The sequence below is a fragment of the Hippichthys cyanospilos genome, chromosome 16 (assembly GCF_059441005.1).
Source record: "Hippichthys cyanospilos isolate Australia breed blue-spotted pipefish chromosome 16, RoL_Hcya_1.0, whole genome shotgun sequence".
Classification (NCBI taxonomy): Eukaryota; Metazoa; Chordata; class Actinopteri; order Syngnathiformes; family Syngnathidae; genus Hippichthys; species Hippichthys cyanospilos.
Genome location: NC_142384.1, coordinates 9376180 through 9402923, shown reverse-complemented (window position 1 = coordinate 9402923; position 26744 = coordinate 9376180). Strand labels below are relative to the sequence as shown.

The following is a 26744-nucleotide window of genomic DNA, read 5'->3' as shown; positions in this document are numbered from 1 at the left end:
CATAACAAGATTTAGGATGGTAAGGTTTCTTTGGACATTCTCATCACGTTTTGCTGTCATGAAGAGCATTAACAGACATGCGCATTCACCCACGTATAAAAAACAACAATGTAAAATAAAATAATAAATGATCTCATGCTGTGAATGGATAAGAAATCGTGTGATGTTCTAATTGTACGTCCAATTCCTAATAGCGATCTCAGAAAGATCAGCTCGGTCCAGCTCTCATGGAGAGCTCTGCAAATTCCTACACAGGGAATCGCCGGCAAACGCAGCAAACATGGACCCTTTCTGTCTTTTCCGCTTGCATCCCATCCCCCAGGACTTCATTTTTCATAATGTATTCAACAGTGTGTCTTGAAGCCATCTGTCATCCTGACCTGGCAAGCCAACTCCATCTAAAGGCCACGTTGGCAGCTGCTCTTAAGCCCCGCCGCTCGCAGCACTCGGACTCGGACCGAGCGGCGGATTTAAGCGCACGATGCTTCCGTTCCGAGGGCAGCGGAAGGCTCCTTCCCAGTATTCTATGGACGAGAAACACAAGGCGCTTAATAACGCAGTCGGTCGCGCCACGGGCGACCTTTTCCATCATTCCCGGCGAAAGTCGACGGCGGCGGCGGGAAGTGGATGTCTGTCGCCCGCGGTGCTTCAAGTGACAACTGAGAGTGGCTGTGACCTCATGTTTCATTATACGGAGTTCCGCTGAGACATTGTTAATCTTTCATACGTGACAAAGATTGACAAAACCATTTAAACGCGTCGGAAAAGTCACATCAATCATTTTAAGTTAATTTTTTACAAAAAACAAACAAACATCACTATTGAATTTGTTTTTTATGTCCCCAAAACATTCAAAATTTGAATCCAACTTGCAAATTTGGTATTTTAGCCAGAAACTTGGTCAAATCAGCATTTCGCGTGCCACGTAAAATGATGTTGGGGGCCAGATGTGGCCCCAGGGCCTTGAGTTTGACAACTGTGCTCTAAATTGACCTTAGATGGAGGGATTATTAAACATGAAAGAAAAATCAATCAAGCAAGCAATTACACAAAGGCTATGAAAATGTAATTATTCCAAACCTTTTCATCACTCTTCTTAAATAACATTGTGGACCTTGTCAATGTATTTTTTGCCATATACCGCGGGCCATGAAAATGTGGATCACGGGCTGCAAATGGCCCACGGGCCGCAGTTTGGACACCTGTGGTCTATATCTCTTGACTCTTTGGAGCTACTCTAATAAGTTCGAGTGTCCTCAGTAGAAGACATCCTTGCACTTGGATGTCTTATTGTTTGGGTGGGATGTAAGTCACTTGGCTCTTTGTGAGACAAAATGGACACCATGTTGGACACAAATGAATGGACTGGGTCTCAGGAGGATGTCTCATAAATTTGATTATTTTTCATATACAAGCACTGTAGTACTTTTAAGAGAACTTTTCGCTTGATGTCAAATGAAAATGACATCACATGATCTTAAGGCTCAGGTAACCACTGTGTTTGTGAATGTCACATGACCAAACCCAGAAAACAGGTGAGCTGTGATTGGTTGTTACCCAAGTAGTGATTTTGTGTCATTTTTACCTGAGTGCAAGTGAAAAATATTGTTTTTTTAAGGTATTAATTACACAAGAAAATAATTTAACTATTAAATTAAAACTTTTTGTAGCTGGTAATGGCTACATAGTTTATTTTGGCCTAAATTGTGGAAGAAAAATGTTGTCATTAGTACATGGTAGTATCAGTGTTTTTTTTGTTGTTGTTGTTATTATTATTATTTTTTTTAGACTTTGTATAGTGGAAATAGGGCAAGAGAAAAGTATGTCCAACTACCTTCAGGATTTGTGGAACCAAAAGGGGCAGTGACTCACAGAAATCACAGAATGCAACTTGTTATGTGTGGGAGTTTTACATAAAGGAATCGAATGGAACTGTTACCTGGTGCATCTTTTTTTCTTAACCAGTCAGAGGCAGACAGATATCTTAAGGAGTGTTTGGCCTTGGTCTGCTTATTTTTTAATGGCGGATTTTTGGATCGAACCTTACTGAATCACATACAAAGATGGAAAAAAAAACATCTGAGGCAGTTTAAAGACTAGAATTTGGCAATATTCCTTGAGCAGCAATAACGTAGTTAGAATTTAGCAGACCGTAGACATTTTTGGAAGTCTTTCTCGTGAGTGGCTTTCAGGGCTATTCCCTCAAATAAAAGCCAATTGTCCAAAACGAGCGCGTCTCATCTGGACCCGCTAAATCCAGGTGGCGTTTATCGAGCATTAATAGATTAAAAGGCTGCTAGGTGGCGGCTGACTGCCAGCTACGTTGCGCATTGGATAATCCCCTCCGGTTTAGCACATCAAATAAATCCATTTCCCATGGAATCCAACAGGTGTCATCCCGTGGCCGACACCTGCGGTTTTTGTCAATTCGGCGACCGGCCTTCTGCGCCCGAGTCGCGATCCAGCCGCGAAGGATAATCTGCCGTAATCCCGGGCTCTGTGAGCGGACCGCACCGCGTGCGGTCCGGAACCAAATGGGCTCAGGGAGGCTGTGTTATTCCATCTTTCATGTTGGACCCAAAAAGGAGGGCCGCGTGGAGGGTTCACCGTTTTGACTCGGGTGGGTTTCATGAGCTTGGTTTCTTTCATATCAAATTGTTTAAAGGTGACATATTATGTGAGCTGGACTTCTTACACGCTTGTATGCTAATACAGTGGTGCCTTGAGATACGAGTGATGATATGATGTCATTATATTTTGAAAGTGTTTGGCTAAAAAAAGTCTACCAATGGGCGATACTAAACAAATTCATGACTTAGGTAATTACTTTCGGGAATTAAGTGCAAAAGCACTGTATTTTCCGCACTATAAGGCGCACCGGATTACAAGGCGCACCCTCAATTAATGACGTATTTTTAAACGTTTTCCATATATAAGGCGCACCCTCAATTATTGACATATTTTAAAACTTTTTCAATCACAATATAGTAATACTCAAAGTAATAATAACTCAGCTTTTCCTTCCCCTTCTGGGAGCTTTGTTCAGGGAATGCTCTTGTGTATTTACGATGTTCTGTGTGTCTTATTTTTCACCTGTGAAGCCCTTTGAGGCTGCGGTGATTCAGGGCTATGCAAATAAACTTGACTTGACTTGCATAAATATTTGATGTTACTACCTGCGACTCATGGTACAGTACAGTACAGTTATAGATGACAAAAATACACTTTTTGTCCATTTTTTTTGTTGGCGCGGTTTCAAATGATTTAGCATAACACTCGTAAAACTGTGTTCTACAATGCTGCTAGGAAATGAACACAAGGCGGGTCCACTATGAGGTTTCTGCTGATTGTTCTGGTTTCTGGGCGGAGAGCGGAGATGCTTTTTATGACATTAACCAAATGAATTGACGTGTCCCCCTTGCCAAGTGCAGATGACCCGCTGTCCCGTCTTTTGCCCTCGTCTTCATCCAGGCACACCGGGAGATCCGGTGGCCAGATGTCCCGGCCCTGCCCCACATCAACCCCCCCCCCCCCCCCCCCCCCCCCCCCACACACACACACACACACACACACCCCCGCTTTGGAAGCTTCTGCTGCTTGCGCACTGTACTGTAAATGCCAACGTTAAAACGAAGCGTGCGTCTGTCATTCCTCGTCCTCTCGCGATTGCCGGAGAAGCGCACAAAGGGCAAGCCGAGGCAAGCGGACACGGCCGTGTCATCGGAGATGTGTCAGTTACGGGCACGTTGCCCCGAAAGCGTGCCCCGGCCTGGGGAGTTGCTGCGGAATAAAAGCGCCTCGCATGCTCAATGGCTAGCTGGCAGGATGATTCAGCCGCTGTGATTATACAGTATGGTCAAACCAATAGCAGAGCCGCCCTTATTTTTTTTTTTTTCCTTCCTCGCTCCCATTTTGCAATCTCTTTACTCCCTCCTCACTGCACTCCCCCACACTTCTAGCAATCAGCCAGGTGCTAAATGCCTGGGTGAGGCAGGGCTCATGGGTAGGAGGAGGGATGGAAGGGGGATTGGCGCTTGCGCCTGAAAATAAGCATCTGTGCTTGCTTGGCAGAAGACGAAGCGGGGGCAGGAAATAACTGTCATTCTCCTCCGAGGCTGAAACTGCGTACCGGGAGGGGAGGGGGGGGGGGGGGGGGGGGGGGGGGCACTCGGGCAGGTTAATCATTAACTTGGTGATCTGAAGAGACCGGCTGTGGGTGGGGGGGAGGGTATGTGTATTCATGGGATCAGGGAATATTGACTGTCATTTTTTTTTTTTTAGTAAGTAGCTTAAAGAAAGGATTATATGCAAAGGACAAAATTAATTAGCAGAGAAAAGTTTTGGGGAATGGATGCCAGCATTGTCAAAACATTAGCCGTTAGCATTGGCTTGGAAAAAGGACTGCTGTAATATGCGTGCCAAATCAGTAGTTGCTTATGTCATCCTAAAAAAAAATATATAGTCACCAATATATCTGGACAGCTATTCACATTCACATTGATTTCTATTAATGATTTAGACTTTTAGAGTCTACATCAACCTGTTTTTGGTATGTGGGTGGGAGCTGGAGTACCTGGAGAAAACCCACGCAAGTGCAGGGAGAAAACACAAACTCTACACTTGGTTATTACAATAAATAAAAATGTACTAATACATTTTGCATACTTTAGAATGAGGCATGATATATAATCACACCTGCCAGTCCTCCCTTGTCCTAAGACCAACTCTATGACGGTTCCCAGATCGGATAAAAATTAGGCAGCATATATGTCCAAAATAACTTGTGCCAAAACTTCATCCAAAGCATTTTTGGACCTCATAAAATAACAGAATACTGTGCCATCCGTGTCTGATTTATTCAACTTTGGAACCGCATTTCTGTTGGTGTCTCTCGGGCTTTTTCATTCAGCAACTCGGGAAGATAAATCGTGTAACATCATCTCGATAATTCTCGCTCATCTGCTGACAGATGAATGCATGTCCGTGTAGAACCTTGCAAAATAAAGGCATGCAATAATTTGCAAAATCTTTATAACACAATTTAGCTGTAGGCTGCTTCATGTTCCAATTCATTTTATTTTAACTTGAAAAGAAAAATCCAGTGCTTGCGCTGCAAAATTAAAAGCATTCAATTAGATGTGCCGATACCTGCGGAATCGCTGTTAAAATCTCGCATATGCCCTGAAGTGCAATGAAGTACTGTACCCCCATTTGAGAAGTACTCCTCTCGATGACGAACGGACTACGATATTTCCACCAACAATTGTGAGTCCGCTCCCTAAACCAGATGTCCGTTAGCATTGTGCCAAATGCAATCAGCCTACATGACAATACAAGGAAAAGAAAAAAAAAATAGTTGAATAAGAATGAGAAAAAGCTTGGTTAACTGTTACTGTATTTGAAGATGATCTTTTTAAGCGTTTTAAACTGTGTTGTTCTCTCTAGGTCTGGAATCCTTTTCCGAAATTCACGCAAAGGCAAAACGGCTGCGTTTTGTCCATTTTCAGTAAAAGCCAGTCTTGCGTAATGGCTCCTTCGCTGAGAGCTCTGATTAATGGCTGCGTATTGCGGGGTGGCAGGAGCTGACACCCTGCGAGACTTTTGGGAAAACGCTGATGTGGCGAGGGCTTGCTTCCTCATCATGAATCCTAATGAATAATCAATGGCGAGTAAAAACTGCGCAGAGAGGTTGGGGACACCGAGCAGGGGTCAGCGCAAGGTGGGGGGGGGGGGGGGGGGGGGATGCATGTACCCCCCTCATCCCCTTTTCTTTCTTTGAGGTTTAATCAAACTAATTGCTGCATTGACTCGGTGCACCGCAGCCCTTTGAAGGCTGCTGTATTAATGACTTCTAATCCACTCCCCTCTTCTTTGTGACATGAAGAGAGAGAGGGAGAAAAAAAGTGCCACAGATGAACAACCTCATTTTTCCAGCTTAGTTAGCACACTATGACGCCCTGTAAGGAATCCCTAATATAATAACCAAACGACACGGGGTACCTGCATGTGAAAAAGAGCATTGCGACATACACACGACAAATATGTCAATACGTTGGTTTTGCTTGAGAACAGTGCTTCTCAATGATTTTTTTGCAAAGCCATTCTATAAATATACCTAAAATTGTATCCTTTTTAACCAAAACAAAAGAAAAAAGACATTTAAATCAACTTTCAGTGAATCCTTACTTTTTACAGGATTTATACAGTTTACAACTGGTTTAATTCTCTGAATGAAAAAAAGTCAATCATTTTTGACCAACTGAGTTCGTTGATGCTGAAAAAATTGAATAACAAAAAAATGTAAAATAATATACATCTACATTGATATTGAACATTAACACCTATATCCTAAATATTTTAACCTGATTTTTCCATCTAAATCACATTAATAATTTATTTGATTTAGAGACAAATGTTGACAGCGAGTTAAAAAAAAAAAAATAGAATACCCGCACAGATTTTACAATGAGAAGCCTAACTCCACCACCTAGTGCCGGAAATATGCAATTGCACGCCACAGCACAAACGCAAGGCCCGATTCTCTAGTCCAAGTAAACCTCTCAAGCCTGTTTTTTAATGTGGGACGAAGCTGGAGTCTTTTCATTTTCTTGAGTTGTAGGAATGTTTGCTGTGGCACTAGTTCCTTATTTTCAAAATTTACTTGGCGCTGTAATGTAATTTACTTACAATATTGTATTTCAAGTTGTTTTTGTTTTTACCGAAGTGCACTTTCTGGCTAGTTCTTGAATGTCTCCTCGAGGTCAATGATGTTTTTACCTGTCAGTTTTGGGCATGGCAAAGATTGTTAAACTGTGACAAAGATGCTTTTTTTCATATACATTTATAAATATTTTTATGACATTCTATAAACAGTATGGAGGTATAGGCAACAATTAAACAAGCTATTCAAATAGACATTTTGCTGCATCTTGTGATCGGATCAGCAATCTCTCATTGGTTAATTTTAAACTTGCTAATTAGTGATCGTGATTGGTCTCAAAAATCCTGATCGTGTAAAGTCTATTTACAATATTATATAGGGATGGGTGAGTACACATACCAGGTATCTATACCTGGCCGATACGGGACTTATTTTTAAGATATCGAGTACTCACAGAGGTTGTTGATACAATTCAGTGATACTTACAAAAGTTTTTTTTAAACAACATTTTGTCAATGCGTCAAATAATATTTTATGCATCAAATATACTAGTAACGACCAATACATGTATTGGTACTGGTCTGAAAAATGGAGTATTGAACATTGAGCGTCTAGTGTGACAAGAGCACGGTGGATGCAGTCAGTGAATAGGTCGAGCAAAATTCAGCTTCCAGCAAACAGCTACTTCTTTGACAATCACATTATGATTTTTCAGTGCGTTAAGAATACAAATGTACAATAATCAAGGCATTTATTGTATTTTTTCATTGTATACTTGCTGTTCTCAGGCTGGCCCAGGCGCTATCTCCCTCCAACAATGGCCGTCCAATGTACTGTATGTGTAGTAAAATATATTCATATGGTTTCAAAAATGCAATGCGGCAAAAATCAGTTCAACATCACTGCTCAAGTCTCATAACATTGGATGCAAGTTTTACAAGTTGAAGTAGATATTTAAATCACGTTTTCCTTGGGTGAAGTCCTGGAGTGTAGATCCAGCTTTTACAAGTTCCACGTCAGCGAGCGCGCCCCTCCACGACCGATATGGCTTTTTACTAACATCTGTTACCTCAGGCGTTGTCCGGCAGTGAGACTTAATGTGCTCCTCTGCATCCTGGCGCAGACACTTTGCTATCTCCCATAATGAAGGAGCAGCTCGGGCGGCACAAATCGGCGTCCCGCTGAAGGCCTGTGATCGTCGTGTCGCCACTCGAAATGCTCCTGGCGCACAAAGCCGCCTTCCCACGGACGCGGCTTATCGCCACCTTGCGTCCGGTGCGAGCGGACGAGCCCGCTGCTGCGCGAGTGAAAACGTGAAAACACAAAGTGTAAAATATGGGGGTGTTTTTTTTGTGTGTGTGGGGCTCCTCCCTCCATAGGCATGAGTCACTTAGCCAGCTTTCATCAGCTATTATGCAGCCCAGGCTCACTATTTGACACACGATGGAGTCATTGTCAGCTCTGCGCAAATCATAATAGCAACTGTCATGACAAGGATGATTACTGACGTTATTCCCCTTGGTTGTCTTTTTAGGAACAAACCAGGAGTTTTCATAAGCAAGCTCATACACTGGCTGGCGATCTATCTATCTGTCTATCTATCTATCTATCTATCTATCTATCTATCTATCTATCTATCTATCTATCTATCTATCTATCTATCTATCTATCTATCTATCTATCTATCTATCTATCTATCTATCTATCTATCTATCTATCTATCTATCTATCTATCTATCTATCTATCTATCTATCTATCTATCTATCTATCTATCTATCTATCTATCTATCTATCAAATGCTAGCTAGCTAGCTAGCTAGATTATTCAGGATCGGTTTGCACATTGGGTTTGGTAGAAATGTTTTTTTTTTTTCTTCCCAATCTAGTGTCATTAAAGAGTTGAATAAATGTCAAACGTTTTTAGTATTTGTATTGAATTTTATGTATTTTGTCAACACCAAGTTGGTCAGAAACAGACGGTGTGATGGTGCGATGATGGCTGATTAAAGGAAGGACGCTCATACTAAGCATTCTTTTTTGTTTGGTTTGACAGCTGGTATTGGTTAAATATTTGGTACGGAAGTGGGAAATAATCTTAGTTTTTCTTTCATGTCAGGTTTTTGAGCAATAGAATCCTTTTTTCTCCCAAAATATTAAATACAGTGTTCCCCTGCTACATCACGGTTAGCTTGTTGCGCCTTCACTGATTTTCATTTAGGAGCAACTTTTTTCTATTGTAGGTTTTAGGCATTATTTTTCTTGCATTTTTTTTTCTTAAAGTCAGACCAGTCTAAATTAAAAAAAAAAAAAAAAAACAATTTTATTAACTTAAAAGAAAGAAAACTGCTACATTGATTTTTGGAGTATTTTTGTCAATGGCTAATACAGGTTTACCTTGCTATTTTTTTTCAATCAAAAATAAATATACGTTTTATACATACATACAATACATACACATAAAGAAAAACCTTCAATCTCTACTTCCTGGATTTCAGTTACTGCGGGTGTGTTTGGGAATGTAACCTTGCGATAAATGAGGGAACACGTTATGTATACAGTATGTGCTTATACCTGGTAAATTTCTAGAGTACATTTTACTCTAAGAAGACCCCCTTTGGTTCCGTTTGGTGAAATGTTCTGATTAAATCTGAGTGTAATATTTACTTTGTTTATACTGAGACCAAGCATAATCTTTATTAGAGTAAAATGTACTCTAGAAATTAACTGTGTATGTAAAAAGGTCACAGATGGAACTGTTAGTATAATGGTTTAAAACTAGTTTTGGAAAAAAAAACAGGGTATAAGTAAATGGAACTTAAAGCAGCATGTCCATGGTTCTAAATTTAAGAGAAAAGACAGCACTATGCTAGCAATCTGCTTGCTGATACTGATAGCACTTATCTGGTGGGAGCTGCACACGCCTCTCACCCCATTGTCTTAACTGCGCAAACAGGTTGCCTCATAGTTGTAGATGAGTTCAGTTGTAATCAGCTGGCTAGTCTTTGAACAGCTAATCGGTGGAATTTTGCTTATCTGAAAAGTACGCCCTGGAGAAAAATCAACAAGAAGAAAAAAGTGACGACAATTTTTACTTTTAGTAAGCATAGTTTTTGTTTTTTATTTTTAAATTCCGATGTCCTTTGCCACTATGCACGAGTCTGTTTCTTGATGGTGATCATCTTGAGTAAACGCCGCTTGAGATAAAAGTGGTCAGAAAACACATGGCGATTTATTCATTTACAGAGGTCTTCCGCATTTTCCCACTCAGCGTCTTTCTCTTCTTCCCGATGAAGCAATCAAACGTACCAGCGCCGTGTCTAAATGCCATACGGGCTCGGCGTGAACACCATGTTGTTAATAACAATCGATGCGGGCTCCTGTTATTGACTTAACAAATAACAGCTCAGCTCATTCCGCCAGCAGCGCGCCAGCGTCATTCTGGTAAAACATGACAAAATAATGCTGCGTTTTAACATCCGGTCGCGCAAGTGTGAAAAAAGCGCCCCCCCAAACCCCGAGGCCGTCGAATATTCCTATCTCCGATGTCATCGCCGAATTAGTTGCGCTTGACCTCTTTGCACCTTGATAGAAAAAGCTATTTCATGGTCTAATTGTTGCTGGTGAAGGATGATTAAGTGGACGTTGTGTCTGGTCCCATTTAAATGCCACACAAAGTGTTGCTTCCGTGCAAGGATGTTGGTGTCAAAACACTCAAGTGTTTTGGGCGCAAGCCCCCCCACCCCCGCCCCCATGTCGTTCCTGGCACCACCATGCATAACCTTTAGTGGAACATGTAAACACTGGCGCAGGGGAAGTATGAGTCAACCGTTGCCATCGGGCTGCAGCTATCGAGTATTTCTGGGATTCGGATATCCTACAGAGAATTCTAAATGAATATTGAGTATTTGCATAAAAATAATTGCTTGGTGACAAACACAGAAGACCATAATAATGAATGACCAACTTGTAATACATTTTAACTGTGCTTAACAGCACATTTAAGTCAGCATGGTTTGTTAAAAAATGATCAGTGGGAACAGGAACTGTTTCAGATTGTGTGTGTAATAGAAATCCAATCATTTATCCATAACAGTCATCATAACAATAATAATAAACAATAATGAATCCAATAATTTGTTTTATGGTTTTATCTCGGGAACAAAAGTAATGTTTCTGGATCAATATGACTCAGAGGTGTGTTTCATTTTCCAAAAGTCTCAAAAACTGTTGAAGGTAAAGCCCACTCGCAAAGTTAACAATGGCAACACTTAATTTATACCCGTGTGTTACATTTATTTCTCAGGATAGTAATAACAACCGGGGTCATGTATAAAAGAGTTTCACAGCGTTTTTTTGTGTATAATCCTGTTAACTAACAAATTGTGTGTTAGTCATGCAAAGCATTAACAATTGCTACTGTGTTCGAAATAGTGGGGACAAATGATCAATTATGCACTTAACCAGGAAGTGGGATTTTTTTGGAAATAATTACCATTAAAACTCACGCAAGAAATACCAATTTAGTGTTTCTTACCTCATTCACTGCCAAGGACGGCTATAGACGTCAAGAATACCTTTGTGCTGGGTTGGCATTGAATGAATTAATTCTACTTTTCTCAACACATTACTGAATATATATTAACGACAAAAATGCATTACTTGCGGAGTAATAACCGATAAGCTGCCATTTTGCGGAACAACATCTAACTCATTCATGACCAATGACGGCTATAGACGTAAAAAATTCATTTTTGCTGGGTTGGCAATGAGTGAGTTAATATCCAGTTTAGTGTCCAAAAATCAGGATCCTAGGCCCTTTTGTCGACTAGGAATCTTCCCCGGTACTTTTTAACCTTAGAAAATGAAACAAAAGATGTCAATTTTACCTCGACCCAGTATCCCAACACATTTGTCAACATTTCTAGTTTATCATTCCGACCCTCCGTCTTCAGTACATATGGAAAAAAGGGTCAGCTGTCCAAGGTCCTTCAGCCTTCATCTCCTCCTCATCCTGTAAACACCTGACATACAGCTAGAATATCCCTAAACAAAAACCTGCTTATCCATAACATTATCCAAACTTCAAATGACCTGTATGTAAAATTACGTTATGAGACAACAATCTGTTATCTGTGAATGAAAATGCTTCAAAAATACTTGTTAAAAGTAAGTAAAATTGAGATTTAAACTTTGTGAAATGATATCCGAAGCATATGATATACAAAAGCAATATAACAAAGTAATAGCATAGTGATATTAACCCATTTTGTCCAAACATGAAAAAGCATTGAAAAAAGACACAAGGGAGCTGAAATTTCACCCGAATGGTGACAGCATGTTATGTTCACTTAGTTATCACAATAACCAGAAGTGTGCAATCCCTTGGCTAAAATACCGTGAGAATGATGTGGAATGATCCAAAAATGGTCAAAATACAGCACAAGGGTCAAACGATAATATCAAAAATCAGTGTTTGACTACATCTGCGATCAATTACAAATGGCGTCAGTACCAAAGTCCTCCAATTTTTCGAGGACTCGCTTCAGCTCTAATAACTTTTTTTCCTGCTCTTTCTGTGTGGTTTTCTATCTCGCCAATCCTCATTGCGCACAAACACACCCAGACGGCGAGTGTTGTTGTGTTGCCCGTGGTCTCTTACTGATCAGCTTTCCTGTTGCTGCAGAGCGACTGCGAGCCGTGAGATAAGGACATTGAGAGCACATGCTCTCGGGGCCCCACGGGGAAAGGAGGTGAAGAGTGAGGGAGGGCATACAAACGGTGTCACAGATAGATTCATTTGAAGGGCGTGAAGTTGATTCATTAGGAAAAATCGGAGCAAGGGAGGGCTGGTCGGGCGGGGGACGGGCGGCGGGAGCGGAGCCAAGGTGGTGAAATATCAGAAGCGGGTGGGGTGGGGGGGTTGCCTCGGCTCCTTTTAACCGCCAGACCTGAAACGACCCCGACGCACGCACGGATTAAGGAGACCTGCATAAATCTGGAGAACAAAGTCAAAAGGGGAGGGGAAGGATTTGAAGCATCCGAGGCCCGAGGAACCGAGAGCGCGGGATATGCATGTTGATGCGCTTCGACTGGGCTGGCACGCGGGAGCCAAGGGACCATCGGGGCCTTGTTGTATGATCCGCCGGTGTTGAAATCCAGGCCGGGTAGTCGGGAGCACGGGACAGGAGGGACATTTTCAAGCGGCGATGGCTCAGAAGAAGCTGACGCGACAGCTGACGTTATGGGACGGTCCGGAGGGACCTCCGTCGGCCTGCTCGCTCACCTCGCCCGTGTCGCCGGGCGAGCATTCCCGCGGACATGTCGGCTCCACTTTGTTTCGCCGTCTGAAATTGAACCGAAGCATTCGGGAGCGCAGGCGCTCGTCGCAGTGTTACTGCAGGTACATTTTCAAGTCTGTCCAGTGGTGTTTTACAGGCCTGGCACACATACATTTTTTTTTTTTCAACTTTGTTCTTTAATCTCTAACTTTATTTGGTTTGCACTCCCAAAAGGTTGCGTGTATTGGTGAATTTTCAAGTGAACCTACAATGCATCAGAGCCTTGTAAAATTGAATTTTGCTTGAGCCTCTTCAAGTTTAGGAATGCGCATCGAAAAAAAAGATCAAAATTAATATATTCATTTTTTCCTTTCCAAAGGACATCCACTGTACCTTTTTGTGGCTTCTCCAGACTCTTCGGATCTCTTTCATGCTTTTCTTGTCGGAGGACAAGAACTTATAGTACTTAAACTAATGTAATTGTTATTCAGGCCTGACTGATTGGCCAGCCAATTAAAACACAAATCGCCAATATTTGCCAATGAAGTGGCACAAATAATGAAGTTATTAGCACATTATATTTGTCGTATGTCTTTGTGTTTCTACAAGTTTAATGGGCGTCATATATAACATGTTTATCCTTAGTATATGTTGCACTATTTATTTGATGAATTTTTACTTTTTTTTAAACAAAATGTAACTTTAGATTGTGTGTAAAGTAGTTACATCCAGGTCAATTTTTTTCCACAACTTCCTTGCATTACTTTTAAAAATTAAGTTTTGTTTTGTTTTGAATGGTAGGTCTACAGAATGACCACAGCTAAACATGTCATGATTTATATCTAAGGACACAAAATTATGCTATGGCGTTATATGTGATAAATAACGACACCAGTGTTACTTGTAGTAAAAAAGTTAAAATGATCAGCAAATATATGTTTGAAGGGCCATCGATGAAGGGCCCTAGATTTTTGGGGGGTTTTGCTGGTGGTTTTAAAGCAAACTTTGAAACGCTGCTGAAACTATTTTGTGAGACAACATTCATGTCGACATACTTGAAAATTGCGCATCAGTCTTGTTTTTTTTTTATTTTTTTGAGAGGGGGGTGGGCAAAAGATTGCTCAATCAACGACTTAACATAACATGCCATCCTAACATAGCGCAATGCTTTACGATTAAGCCTGGGGTTTGTTTTGGCTAACACAAGACCTGACACCTTCAATATGATGGTGGCATCCTCGAAATAAATGTATACAGATGATTACTCTTTTTTCATTATCTTTGTAATAACATTTTTATGCAACTCCATTTGATTGGGAAGATGTACTTAGACGATTGTCGAAGGATCATAACCAGTCGTGGTTGGAACAGTATAATGAAGCTGGATTTATGCATCTAATTTTGCTGGCGAATATAATGTGTCTGTAAAGCGTCATTTCCTGCAGCCTTGTGGCGGCGTGCCATCCAACAGCTGTCACATCTTTTTCCTCACACACGTTGATGCTCCGCGTGGCTCGATCACGTCACATTTCGGTGTCGCTCCCAAACGGGGTCACGTATTCACATTTTCATCTTCTACTTTCCCCCCAGCTTCGATTCGGAGAATGGCCCGTCGCCGGGACGCAGTCCCATGGATTCGCAGGCGAGTCCTGGCTTGGTGCTGCACCCTTCCTTCCCCCAGAGTCAGCGCAGGGAGTCCTTCCTGTACCGCTCCGACTCCGACTACGACACGTCCCCCAAAACCATGTCGCGCAACTCCTCCATCAACAGTGAGGGGTAAGCACGCATACCATCAACCTGGATCCATCACATAAGTCGCTATGCTCCAACTTTTTACCAATCACCCACATGGTTCCAGCTGATCATTCAAAAACATTCCAAGATATTCATCAGGTTTAACTCATTCAGCGGCAGCTCAGTTAAAATAATTTTTGACGAGTATAGCCGTCAATGGCAGTGAATGAGTTTTAATACGACTCGGCCGAGAGCGGTATATGTTTGTTTTTTTTAACACGTGTCATCCACAGGCATGCTGAAGACATGATCGTCACCCCTTTCGCTCAGGTATGTTACCGATTTGTTCAATAGCATGCTGATTATTCACACCCCGCCTTTCTCCCCATCTTCAGGTGTTGGCCAGCCTACGATCCGTAAGAAGCAACTTCACCATCCTCGCCAATGTCACCACACCCACTAACAAGTCAGTATCAATCCGCCGTCCATAATTACAACCATCAGATTGTCAGCAAAAATCACTCTTGACACACCTCAGGATAATCGCTCAGAACCATCGGATAATCGGGTTTTGGCCGACGTTGATTGGAAGAGAATCCGGCTTTATTTGATGCTCCTCCGCCTCAGTGGCTCCCTAACGACACGTTCAATAACTCTAAAAAGGATGCTCTTTTTATGATGCAGTAGACACAAGCAGATTGTTTTTGGCAGCCTTTCAGCCTACACATCAATATGATATATATATGGCAATGCAGCAGAATGATCAGCATTCTGTAATTATGCAGCGGTGTCCTGAAAATGCCTCCCGTCTCCTTGCTTAATTATGAAGGCTATTTGAAGCAAAAGGCATGGTTTACACGTTGACTTTTTGGGAGTATTTCCTCCGTAATGAGAATACTAGAGAGCGTATGAAAGCTTTAAAAGCGTTTCATAATTTCAATGCATCCGTTTTGGGGGATGCGTTGAAATGAATTACGGACGTGGAAATACTTTTTAGCCCATGAGCTTGTCAAAAGCGTTTGTTGCCCTCGCCGTAAAAAGCCTGTCAAAAATCGACAGAGGGCAGCAGAGTGCGGTTCTGCTTTTGATGTAATGATGGTTATGTCCACAGGAGGTCGCCCGTTACAAGCCAACCCACCGTTCCTCAAGCAACCCTCTCTGGTAAGGCTGCATTCATTATCGCAATGCCATCAATCCATCCATCCATTTTCCAGAGCCGCTTATCACCAAAATAATTAATAAAGTTCATAAAAGTATGATGATAATAATAGTAATAAATATTATTGGAATCATTTGTTAACAATGAATGGAAATTAAATAATCAAAATAAGAACACATTTAATGAATAAAACAAAAGTATATGGTGAAATAAAGTTAAAAAATACTTGATTCGAAAATATAAAAATAGTTTTAAAAAAGTTTTAAAAATTACATAGATAAATAAATTGCCGTCAAAATAAAAATCATGATGAAATAAGGATTACTATAAACCTTAAAATGTTCTCAAGACAAACCACCGTTCCTAAAGCAGTCCTCTCTGGTAACATTGCTTTCATTATAGTAATACCAAAATAATTTCCTAATAATGTTCATAAATGTATTACTATTATTATTATACTATTTCTATTTTTATTGTATTAACAATAAATGGAAATAAAGATAATTAAAAGAAGACCACATTAATCAAATAAAATAAAAATACTTAATGAGGATCTATAAAAATATGAGTAAGTAAAAAAAAGTTTTAAAATAATTAAAAAATAGTAATGAAAATGAAATAAAATGATTGATCAGAAAATGTATGAGTCATTGCAATAAAAGTTAAATATAAAATAGTACAATAATAACATGAATAGCATGACAAAAAGAAAATAAAAATATCTGAGGAAAGAAAAAAATGGACGAAGAAATTCCAATCACATTACAAATGATAATGAAAAAATAATACTGTACACTAATTCTAATGGACTACCAATAGCTTTACTTTTACATTTTAATTAGCTCATTTCTAATTCAAGGATTGATGCTATTTTAGTTTAAAGTGTAAATTTACTGGCCATGCCTTATATTGTGTGTCATCATTACTTTTAATTCATTCTTGCACATATTTCATAGTTCTATTATGATGACTATTTAATCCATTTTTTTTCCCGTCACATTACTGAGAGTGACAAAGTATTAGCCACAGCTCAGAAAACTTGAAGTAAGAAAGTGTTCTGAAAGAAGTGGCCTGAGTATATGAAATTATGTAGAAAACTATATTATATAGGTGTGGATTACCAGAGTTTCCTTGTCCCTATCCCAGAGGAGACATACCAGCAGATGGCTCGGGAGACATTGGAAGAGTTGGATTGGTGTCTGGACCAGCTGGAGACTATCCAGACCCACCGTTCGGTCAGCGAGATGGCCTCCAACAAGGTGAGTGTCTACACCCTATATACATACATTGCATGGCAAAAACTCCAAAAGGGGCGTGTACTGACCAACAAAACATTAGACACGGAACCCAAATGGCCTCTTGTAGCCTTTTGGCAAACTATAAGAGAAAATAACACAACTTTGATATTTTGGGGGCTAAATAGAGATTTGGGAAAAATCATAAAATATAAATAATTTGCATTTTTGGGTGAAAAAATAGGTTTGTTTAGCTCCAAAACAAATTCCTGAGTTGTTTAAGGTGAGGGACATAAAAAGTGAATGATCTTCAAACTCTAATTTAAATGTAGCTTTGGTAGTGTAAACGAGCGTGCGTTAGCCATTGCTGTTAGCCATTGCTGCTTTGTAGCATGACTTTTCTGAAAAACACCAAATATTTTCAGTTTCAGTTAGTTTTGGACCGCATTAAAAAAATAATCAAAATAGGTTGATTATTTTACAGTAACTGTTGAACCGAAATTTTGTAGATTTAAAAAAAAACTTTGACAGGACAGCATGTTGGTACAAATGCCCCCCTTCCCTTCCGTCAAAATGTTCTAAAATGGCTGGCAGTCAATGAGGTAATATATGGAAATAACTGGCAGGTTTCAAGGAGTCTCAAAATACTACATGGATGTCAAAATATCCATCCATTTTCTAGAGATGCTTATCCTCATGAGGGTTGCAGGCTTGCTGGTGCATATCTCAGCTTACTTTGGGCAGCCAATCGCAGGGCACACAGACAAATAACCATTCACACACTCAGGATAAATTAGTATGCATGTTTTTGAAGTGTGGGAGGAAGCCGGAGTGGCCAGAGAGAACACTTGCGGGTTCGAGGAGAACATGCAAACGCCACACATGAGGTCAATTCAAACTCGGGTCCCTGAACTGTGATGCAGACGTGCTAACCACTGCTCCACCGAGTCGCAGATGTCAAAATAGCTAAAAAAAAAATCATTTTCAAAATTTTCCCCTTGGAGTGGGGGTAGATAATAGGATGATTTCTTGAGGCATATATTACAATAGTTTGAACAAAGATGGCAAACTAACAGGTCACCTCATTTTCCTGACTTTGATTGGTCCTCCATACTCGGGAATGCTCATTAAAAAAAAATCAAGTTGGAAGTCCAAAAGGGTTCAGAGAGGAATGTTATTTTTGGGGACCTTCATCTCTCTTTTAGCGTGAAATGAAGAACATGTAATTGTTCTGCCTGTTGCCATAAATCAGCTTTTATATGTGGCAGAGTGCATATCGTGGGTCTTCACGGCAGTGTGTGTACGCAGTATGTACACGCAAGACAACGAGAAAAGACTAGCGATGGTCTGTGCGCGGCGAGGACATGAGAGTGTGTTATCGTGGTCCTGATGCTGATGTCTCCGCTGTAACCTTGGTTGCTATCGAACAGCAGCATGCTCTGCCTCTGCCTCGTCGTCATTGGCTGGCCATTCTGACCATAAGCCATGTGGTCTCGGTGGGAGCCAATGACATCGCAGGCAACGCTCTTGTAGTAGTGCTCCATCTTAAAGTGACAGGCACCGTTTGTTCTGTTGAACATCATCCCTTCTGTTGCTCATCTTTTGAACATTCTGAGCTGTGGATGTAAACAATGGGGATTCGGGTGTCTTTTTTCTTTTTGTGTGTGTTAGGTGTCAAAATAAATCATGGGGGTTAAACAGAGGTTCTGTGCTGCATCCAATGTGTAAAGATCCAAGATGGAGACTAGACTACTGTCAGTCTCACACATACACACACACGCGCATATTCTCGACAGACGTACACGCCGTCTGGCCGCGCAGGCGCACCGGGGCCGCCAAGTAGAAGCCAGCAGGCGCAGGCACGCACGTGCATGCGCGTGCAGCCACAGCGCCCGATTAGCTTGCCAGAGCCGTCTACGGCATCCCGTGGAATAAAGAGACGCCATCCCGCGGGCTCGGAGTGACGCGGAGCGGGACCCCGGACTCGGGCGGGGACGGACGAGGCTGATCCGCCGCTACGAGGACTGGGCTGGCCCCCTTGGAGCCGTTCCGTGGGGGAGGGGCGGTCGACGCAGGGAGAAGGAGCCTGTTTATCCCCAGACCGCGGCGGACAAGGAACCGTCCCGGATTTCTTTTCTTCAGCCCTGTTTATTCTCTCCTCTTGCTGTCCTCCCCATGTTCTGGCCGCCTCTGTCGTCGGCTACCCGGGTCATCCTGCGGCGCCGCCGTCAGCGTCTGCCCGCCTCGCCTGCTTCCGTCATTTAACCGTCCCGTTTTTTTGAGCGCCCCTGTCTCCCTCACGTCGGCCTCATCTTCCTCTCCGTGTCCTTCAGACGGTCCCTCTCTGTTTACCTCCAGCTTCCCCTCCGCCCCGCCGCGGCTCCACATTTAGGTCAGCCGGATCACCAAATGGGATGAGATGTAGTCTCCACAGCTTCCAGTTCCAGGGGGGCTCCCGGGCCCCGCGTCTCGGGCTCGCAAGTGAGGCTGGACTGGATCCGTCTCTGGGCTGACCGGGCGAGCCGCTTCAGGGTGCCGCATGTAGGCCAAGGATAGTCGGCACCCTTCCCTCGTCCCCCTGCCCCCGTTCCTTCAACCCCCTGTCGGGGCAGCCTTCACTCTGGAGTGCCCTGGCCTTTCCCCACGCGCCCTGACGACGCCCTCATGCCAATGGGGCACCTGCAGTGCTCCCACCCCGCTCCACTACCGCACATCCTGCTTGTGTCACCGGCCCAAGCCCCCAGTCACCCTCAGCATGGGTGTGGTGGAAGCCATTGATCCCACGCCGTCCCCCTGTCCCTCGCCTGTACCGGGGGGCTACCGGCTGCCCCGCTCCTCCAGCTACAGCCCGCTGCAGGGGAGGGCAGGGGCAGAGCTGGACCTCGGCGAGGCGGCCGGGGGGGTCCTGGATGGGGGCGGGACCACGGCGCAGCGCAGGACCCCTTTGGTGGACCTGTTTTGCGAGACCTGCTCCAGGCCCTGGCTCATCGGCTGGTGGGACCAGGTAGGGCTCGCGGAGGGCAAACGAGGCCTGGCAGTGGCCATCTTAGCTTGCTGGAATCATCAAGTGTCCCAACTGTGCATGACCCGTTGTTAGCATTCACCTTTATGAGTAACATAGGAGCAAAAAGTTGGAAAGGTGCTTTGTTTACGTTCTGATTTCCGCGAGTTTATCACTTCTATACATGTACTTCCTTTTAGAAATGAAATATTCACACTGCAAAAAACAAAAATTTAATATCGAATCGAGGTCTGGGTAGCTTGCTTGCAATAATACTTCTTCTTACCAGGCAATTTCCATAATTATTTCCGAAATATTCGTATTTCACACCGTGTGAAAAGACATGAACAATGTGTATACACACAGTCACAGATGTACATATATGCTAGGGCCGGGCAATATGTAAACATCTTAGATTATAGATTATATTAAAAAATATATATATTTATTAAAAAAAATATATTTTTTTCATGATTACACCTTTAATTGAGTTCAATAACACATTTTTTTTAAGGAAGTTTGATATATTAAAAAAATATAACCCGTGCAAAATGTTTAGACAATAATGTAGATTCATTGTAACGGCAGATAAATGTAACAAACTTAACTTTCACCTGTGCCTTAATACAATTTCATGTTGAAGCTCATTTTCAAGTTGACAGTTTTTAAAACGACACATCAATCAAAGTCATTTGATTTATTTAATTTGTCTTAAAATGAGAATTACACACTGGCATACGAATATGTATGGTATTGATTGAAGCTAGCTTGTAAATTTTGTTTACTTGTCTCAAGAAATCTTGCTGTCAGCTTTTCTCCCTTTTTGGTAGATAATTTTGCTTTTTATTTTTAAAGTAAAATATTTCTGATTTCATTGGTATTTATTGTTTGTTTAGCCCAGTTATTTTGTTGCTGTGGACTCTGCTAGCTAGTGCGCTATGTTTACTCGTCTCAAGAAATCTTGCCAAGTCAGATTTTCACCATTTTTTGTTAGTTTTTTTTTAAAGTAAAATATCTCTGATTGCATTCGTATTTGTTGTTTGCTAAGCCCAGTAATTTTGTTGCAACGGACTCAGCTAGTGAGTAAGCTATGTTTAATTGTCTGAAGAAATCTTGCCAAGTCAGCTTTTCTCATTTTTCGGGGAGATATTTTTCCTTTTTTGAAGTAAACTCGCTCTGATTTCATTGGTATTTGTTGTTTTTCACACCTGTTTTTTGTTGCAGTGGACTCTACTAGCTGGTTAAGTCATAAATATAGATTCAATTAGTATTCATTGTTTTTTAAGCCCAGTTATTTTGTTGCCGTGGACTCTTTATGAAACAAGCGCACATTTTCGGCCCTTGAACACAGTTGTGAAGAAAATACGGTGTTGAACGAAAGGGAACTCAAACTCGACCATTGATTGATTTGCATGCCGCTGTTTGATATCACATGCTCTCTCCAGAGAACCATTTTGTATGCTGGTCTCATGAGAGCCGAGACACAATGGCCCTTGCGTGTACATACGTTGCGTTTGAGCACGTGTGGGTCATATCTGTGCGGCGCTCGCTTCATTAGTCAGTGTCAGAGGAAGTGTTGTTTGTCCTGGCGCCGCTCGAGTGTCGGTTGGCAGCTATGACTCAGTGTTACAGCATTGGCGTGAGGGGAAAAAAGGCGACAGGGGAGGCGGTTTGGGGGCCTAAAGTACCACTACGCGTGGCCTCCCTGATCCTGCCCGACAGCCTGTCAGATCACCTATATGTGTAGCCGCCGATAACAGTGAATGATGGTAAACGAAATGGCAGGGAGGCAAAAGGGGGCGTGGTTTCCAGGTCGCCGTGGCGTTTTACGAGTCGAGCGGGGGGGGAGTGCAGGAAGGAAAGAGGGTGTCGGCAGTTGACCTTGATAAAGGTCAGAGACACCTGCCTACTCCTTTTCGAATTGTCACCCGAGCAAGCCGCCGCTCTCACGTCAAGCTCAAGCGACTGGCTGCGAGGAAAGAGTTGCCACGGCAACCGCTCGCTCGGGTTGCCTAAGAGATTGTTATGTGTGAGGGATCGGTCAGTAGGACATCACATTGTGCCTTCACCGTACAGACGTCCACCTTTTACATCCTAATTTAAAATAGAAAGAACGCTTGATTTAAGGTTTGCAAACATGAAAATGTAAATGAGAAGATGGACGGATTAAGATTGCAGAACATTATTACATGGCCGTCATCATGCACAGCATTGTTGTGTGAAAAAAAAGTGTCATGAATCATAATTGATTTTCTCACCTTTTGTGATTAAAGACGCAGTGATGATAATGATGATAATTGAATTCAACACATGTGACTCAAAACAAGGGTGCTTGTGTTCCTTGTAATCTTTGAATATGATGGAGATACACTCAGTGGACTCTTATGAGATCTAGGACAAGACCCGTAGGAAAACTTAGACCATTTCAAAGACTGACAATCTCGTGGAATTTCTTAAACCGATTAATAAAAATCAGAGTAAACACTTTGTCTTTTCGCATCCTTATTATAGGAAAGAAAGAAAGAAAGAAAGAAAGAAAGAAAGAAAGAAAGAAAGAAAGAAAGAAAGAAAGAAAGAAAGAAAGAAAGAAAGAAAGAAAGAAAGAAAGAAAGAAAGAAAACTAGATCAAAATCAGTCACAGGCAAGAAGTTAGAGTTTGACAGCCCTGTTCGCGTGTATGTTAGCCGTTCTCAAAGGGGGTGCCAGTACACCTGTGCGTATGTAAAGGCACCTCAGGGGATACATCAAATTTTAACAGGCCTTCTCTAGGTATCAATAAATCTAATTTGATGTTTTAGTGCCTTGAGAGGAACCAGGCAGTTTCGTTTTCAAATTAAGAGTAAAGTAATTGGAACATTAATAACCTCAATTGCTAAGTTGTGTTATAGTGAATCCTTTGCAACATGTTTTTCTTTTGTTCAATTTTATGCGGCTGCACATTGTCAATAGAGACACAGTTTTCTGGCAGACAAGCCAGAAATGAAACTGATAAGGTTACACAATCTATTTTAAGGAGTTGCTGAATAAAAGACACACTTTGAAGTTTAGTAAATCAGACGTGCATAGCATAGTACTTTGTGCTGATTAATTTGTTTTCTATAGCCACTTAATCTCACTAGGATTGCAATCTTGTTGTTGCCTATCTCAGCCGGCTTCACGCAGTAGGCGGCAGACACCCTTGAACTGGTTGTCAGCCTATTGCAGGACACACAGGGACGAACAACCATTCACGCACCCAATCACACATAAGGAAAATTTTGAATGTCCAATACACCTACCATGTATGTTTTTGGAAGCTTTGGAAGGCTCGGGGAGAACATGCAAACTCCACACAGGAAGAGAACTCCGAACCACCAAGCCGCTCTCTGAAAACACACTTCACATTGAAAATAAGTTGGAGGTGAATGCTAGGTAATTGCTGTGATTTAAGGCCGTGTAATTACGATAAAAACACATGATCACAATTAAATTGATTGATATTTAGATCATGATTAGTAAAAAACTTATTTCCAAACTTTGTACATATTCACCGACCAAAACTCATCTTTAAATCCATCTTGAGAACAAAACAGCTATTTTAGAATGATATTCTAACAAGGGTTTATCTGTGTGAAAACGTTGTGAACTAAAACGAGTCTATCATCAAATCGAAAGAACAACGTTTGTATTTGTGTTTTTTTCAGTTCAAAAGGATGCTGAACAGGGAGCTGTCCCATTTGTCAGAGATGAGTCGCTCAGGGAACCAGGTGTCCGAATACATCTCCACTACCTTTCTAGGTTCGTGGAACCTCTCGACAAACTATCGTAGCTTTGACCCGGGACTCCAATTCTTCCCGACAATTAACGACTGCTGTCATAACGTGACTGAAATGGCTCTGGCAGATAAGCAGAACGAGGTGGAGATCCCGTCCCCGACCTTGAGGGAGCGGGACAAACCCATGTGTCACATCAGCGGCGTGAAGAAACTCACGCACAGTTCCAGCCTTTCAAACTCCACCTTGCCTCGCTTCGGCGTCAAGACTGAACACGAGGACGCGTTAGCCAGAGTGAGTGGGGGGGTGATCAATGTTTTCTTTTGTGCTTTTCTGACCTTATTCCTGTAAAAAGTTTAAATTTGAACATTTCCTGTCTGTATGTATAATTGTTTTTGATCTTGTGTCCTCAGGAGCTGAATGACTTGAACAAGTGGGGCCTTAATATCTTTCGTGTGGCAGAGTTCTCCAACAACAGACCCCTGAGCTGCATTATGTTTGCCATCTTCCAGGTGAGGAAATCATGGCGCCCAATATAATATGTAATGTATGTCGGCTTTCCCTTTGGGAGTCATAACCATTAATGCTAAATGCTATCTGAAACTTTTTTTTGACTAATCAGAAGTCAGTCTCCGTGTTGCCATGTCTGTCCAATCTGACGGTTAAGCCTCCTTTTATGTTTGTTGCAAGGAATAGCAATAATGTTCTGGGTCACTTTGACCCGGGGGGGTTTTAGTCACCGAAATGTGTAAAATCCTCAATCAATATTTTGTTTTAACAAGTGATTTATGTTCATCGCTCAAGAACAACAATAATATGTCTGGGTCAAATTGACCCAGATGTTATTTATCCTATTGTCAAAACTTTTTTTTTTCCTTGTAAACCCACTCACAAAGTAACAACATCCCGGGTCAATTTGACCCAGGGTCATGGATAATTATCCAAATCGTTCACACTTTTCTTTGTGTAAACCTTGCTGGGTCATTTTTACATGGGTTTTGCTTATCAAAGAAGTTGCAAAAAAAAAAAACAAAAAAAAAACTTATTGCAACTTACAAAGATATGTTTATTATATATAAGCCAAGCAGAAGTCTTGTTCTGAAAAACTACATTCAGCATTTACCCTAACTTTCAAATGGGTCAGTTTGACCCACATGTACAAGTACTACATTAAGCGACAGACGTTCACGGTGATGACAGCTTCTGCTCACCGGTTTCTCCCCGGTTTCAGGAGCGAGATCTACTGAAGACCTTTCGGATCCCAGTGGATACATTTGTCACCTACGTGATGACTCTGGAGGACCATTACCATGCCAACGTGGCCTACCACAACAGCCTCCACGCAGCAGATGTCACTCAGTCCACGCACGTACTGCTGTCGACGCCGGCTCTAGATGTAACTATCAATCAATGCTTCGCGGCTAAACGGATCACGGTGTGCTAAGTCCACAATTGGCCTATAATTGTGTTATTTCTTTGTTCTTTGGCAGGCTGTGTTCACTGATCTAGAGATTTTGGCTGCGTTATTTGCGGCCGCCATCCACGATGTGGATCATCCTGGAGTGTCAAACCAGTTCCTCATAAATACCAGTGAGTAGGGACGCGTGTGCATGACGCGGCAGACAACACAACATAAAATCAGGCTTGTGCTAGCTTTGTATTTGTTATGATAGTTTGTGAGTTTTTCTTTTATTTTCTATTTTAAATTTGGTTAGTTTTGATACGCTATTAGAGCTAATATGTTATTGCTAATTGATGTGCTTTATTTTACATTAGTTTAATTTTTTTTAGGATTAGTTTTAGTTGTTTGTTGAGTGAAAGATTTAAACTAACGATCACTAAGTTTTGTGTTATCAGGTAAAATCAAATTCTCAACTGACCTTGCTTCTGTAACTACCGATGCGCAACCAAAACAAAGTATCTTATAGTTTTCAATATACTTAGTTGAGTTCATTTTAGAAACCCAAGATATCATTTGTTGGTTTTCTGTTTTTTAATTATATTTTTTGTTTTTATTTGAACAAAATTAAATATAAATAAAAATAAAACAAAAATAATTTCCTAAAGCATGTGCATGCAAGCTGTTTTAGCTGCTATGCTAACATGTCAAAAAAAGATGTAGCTAGTTCATTAATATAAAAGACAGAAAGAACATTGTATTCATTTGTCCCTTTGAGATAGTAAAGCTCTTTATCACAGCTAGAAAATGAAAAGATGACTTTTTGTACCTTAGATGTACTCAAGAGAGCAATTAGCTTGGTGATGTAATTTCTGCTGAGTCATGTAGTCACTGTTTTCCTTTTCCTCTGGATGAGGAAAAAAGATTATTAAAAGGGTTACGTGTGTAGGAACACAGCTAGAGAATAATTGCCGCTAATATTAATATAAGTATTTCGCAACATATTTTTTATTCTTGCTAAATCATCTATGTTACCCCCGCAGACTCGGAACTTGCGCTGATGTACAACGATGAGTCGGTTCTGGAAAACCATCACCTGGCTGTGGGCTTCAAGCTCCTCCACGAGGACAACTGTGACATCTTCCAGAACCTCAGCAAGAGGCAGAGGCAGAGCCTGAGGAAACTTGTCATTGATATGGTGACTTTTTGTTTACCAACTCTTATGACCACTTTAGGTAATATCTAGGCTAGCAATAATCAGTGCGAATTTGTGTGTTCAGGTTTTGGCAACAGATATGTCCAAACACATGAGCCTGCTGGCAGACCTCAAGACGATGGTGGAAACCAAGAAAGTGACAAGCTCGGGAGTTCTGCTGCTGGACCACTACACTGATCGGATACAGGTGAGAAAAGATGGTGGATCAGGGGCGGAGCTAGGTGCTATGCCTTCCTGTTACCCCACTGGCCACCCCCAGCTGGGGGAAAATTTGGATGAAAGTGATTCCGTGCTGTAGAAATAGTTCCA

At 41.7% G+C, this 26744-nt stretch overlaps 1 protein-coding gene and 1 long non-coding RNA gene across 4 annotated transcripts in view; one reads left to right on the top strand and one right to left on the bottom strand.

Annotated features, from left to right (window-relative positions):
* The window catches only part of pde4a (phosphodiesterase 4A, cAMP-specific), a 63009-nt gene that overhangs the window by 28833 nt on the left and 7432 nt on the right, over positions 1–26744 (top strand). Inside the window, exons 2-13 of one of the 3 annotated variants that reach the window (XM_088437562.1) lie at positions 14530–14715; positions 14967–15003; positions 15069–15139; positions 15785–15834; positions 16979–17091; positions 23752–23845; positions 23951–24114; positions 24234–24332; positions 25052–25216; positions 25311–25410; positions 26263–26417; positions 26500–26622. In XM_088437562.1, coding sequence (XP_088293688.1) covers positions 14530–14715; positions 14967–15003; positions 15069–15139; positions 15785–15834; positions 16979–17091; positions 23752–23845; positions 23951–24114; positions 24234–24332; positions 25052–25216; positions 25311–25410; positions 26263–26417; positions 26500–26622 — 1357 coding nt within the window. Of the gene's footprint in view, positions 1–12614; positions 13062–14529; positions 14716–14966; positions 15004–15068; positions 15140–15784; positions 15835–16978; positions 17092–23751; positions 24115–24233; positions 24333–25051; positions 25217–25310; positions 25411–26262; positions 26418–26499; positions 26623–26744 lie in introns of those variants that run through there. The other 2 variants (XM_088437563.1, XM_088437560.1) reach the window with 2 other exon arrangements.
* Positions 11–7967, bottom strand: LOC148410462 (uncharacterized). The gene is made up of 2 exons (XR_015868224.1): positions 7731–7967; positions 11–524 (listed from the first exon to the last, which is right to left on the bottom strand). It is a non-coding gene; the product is annotated as an uncharacterized LOC148410462 (long non-coding RNA).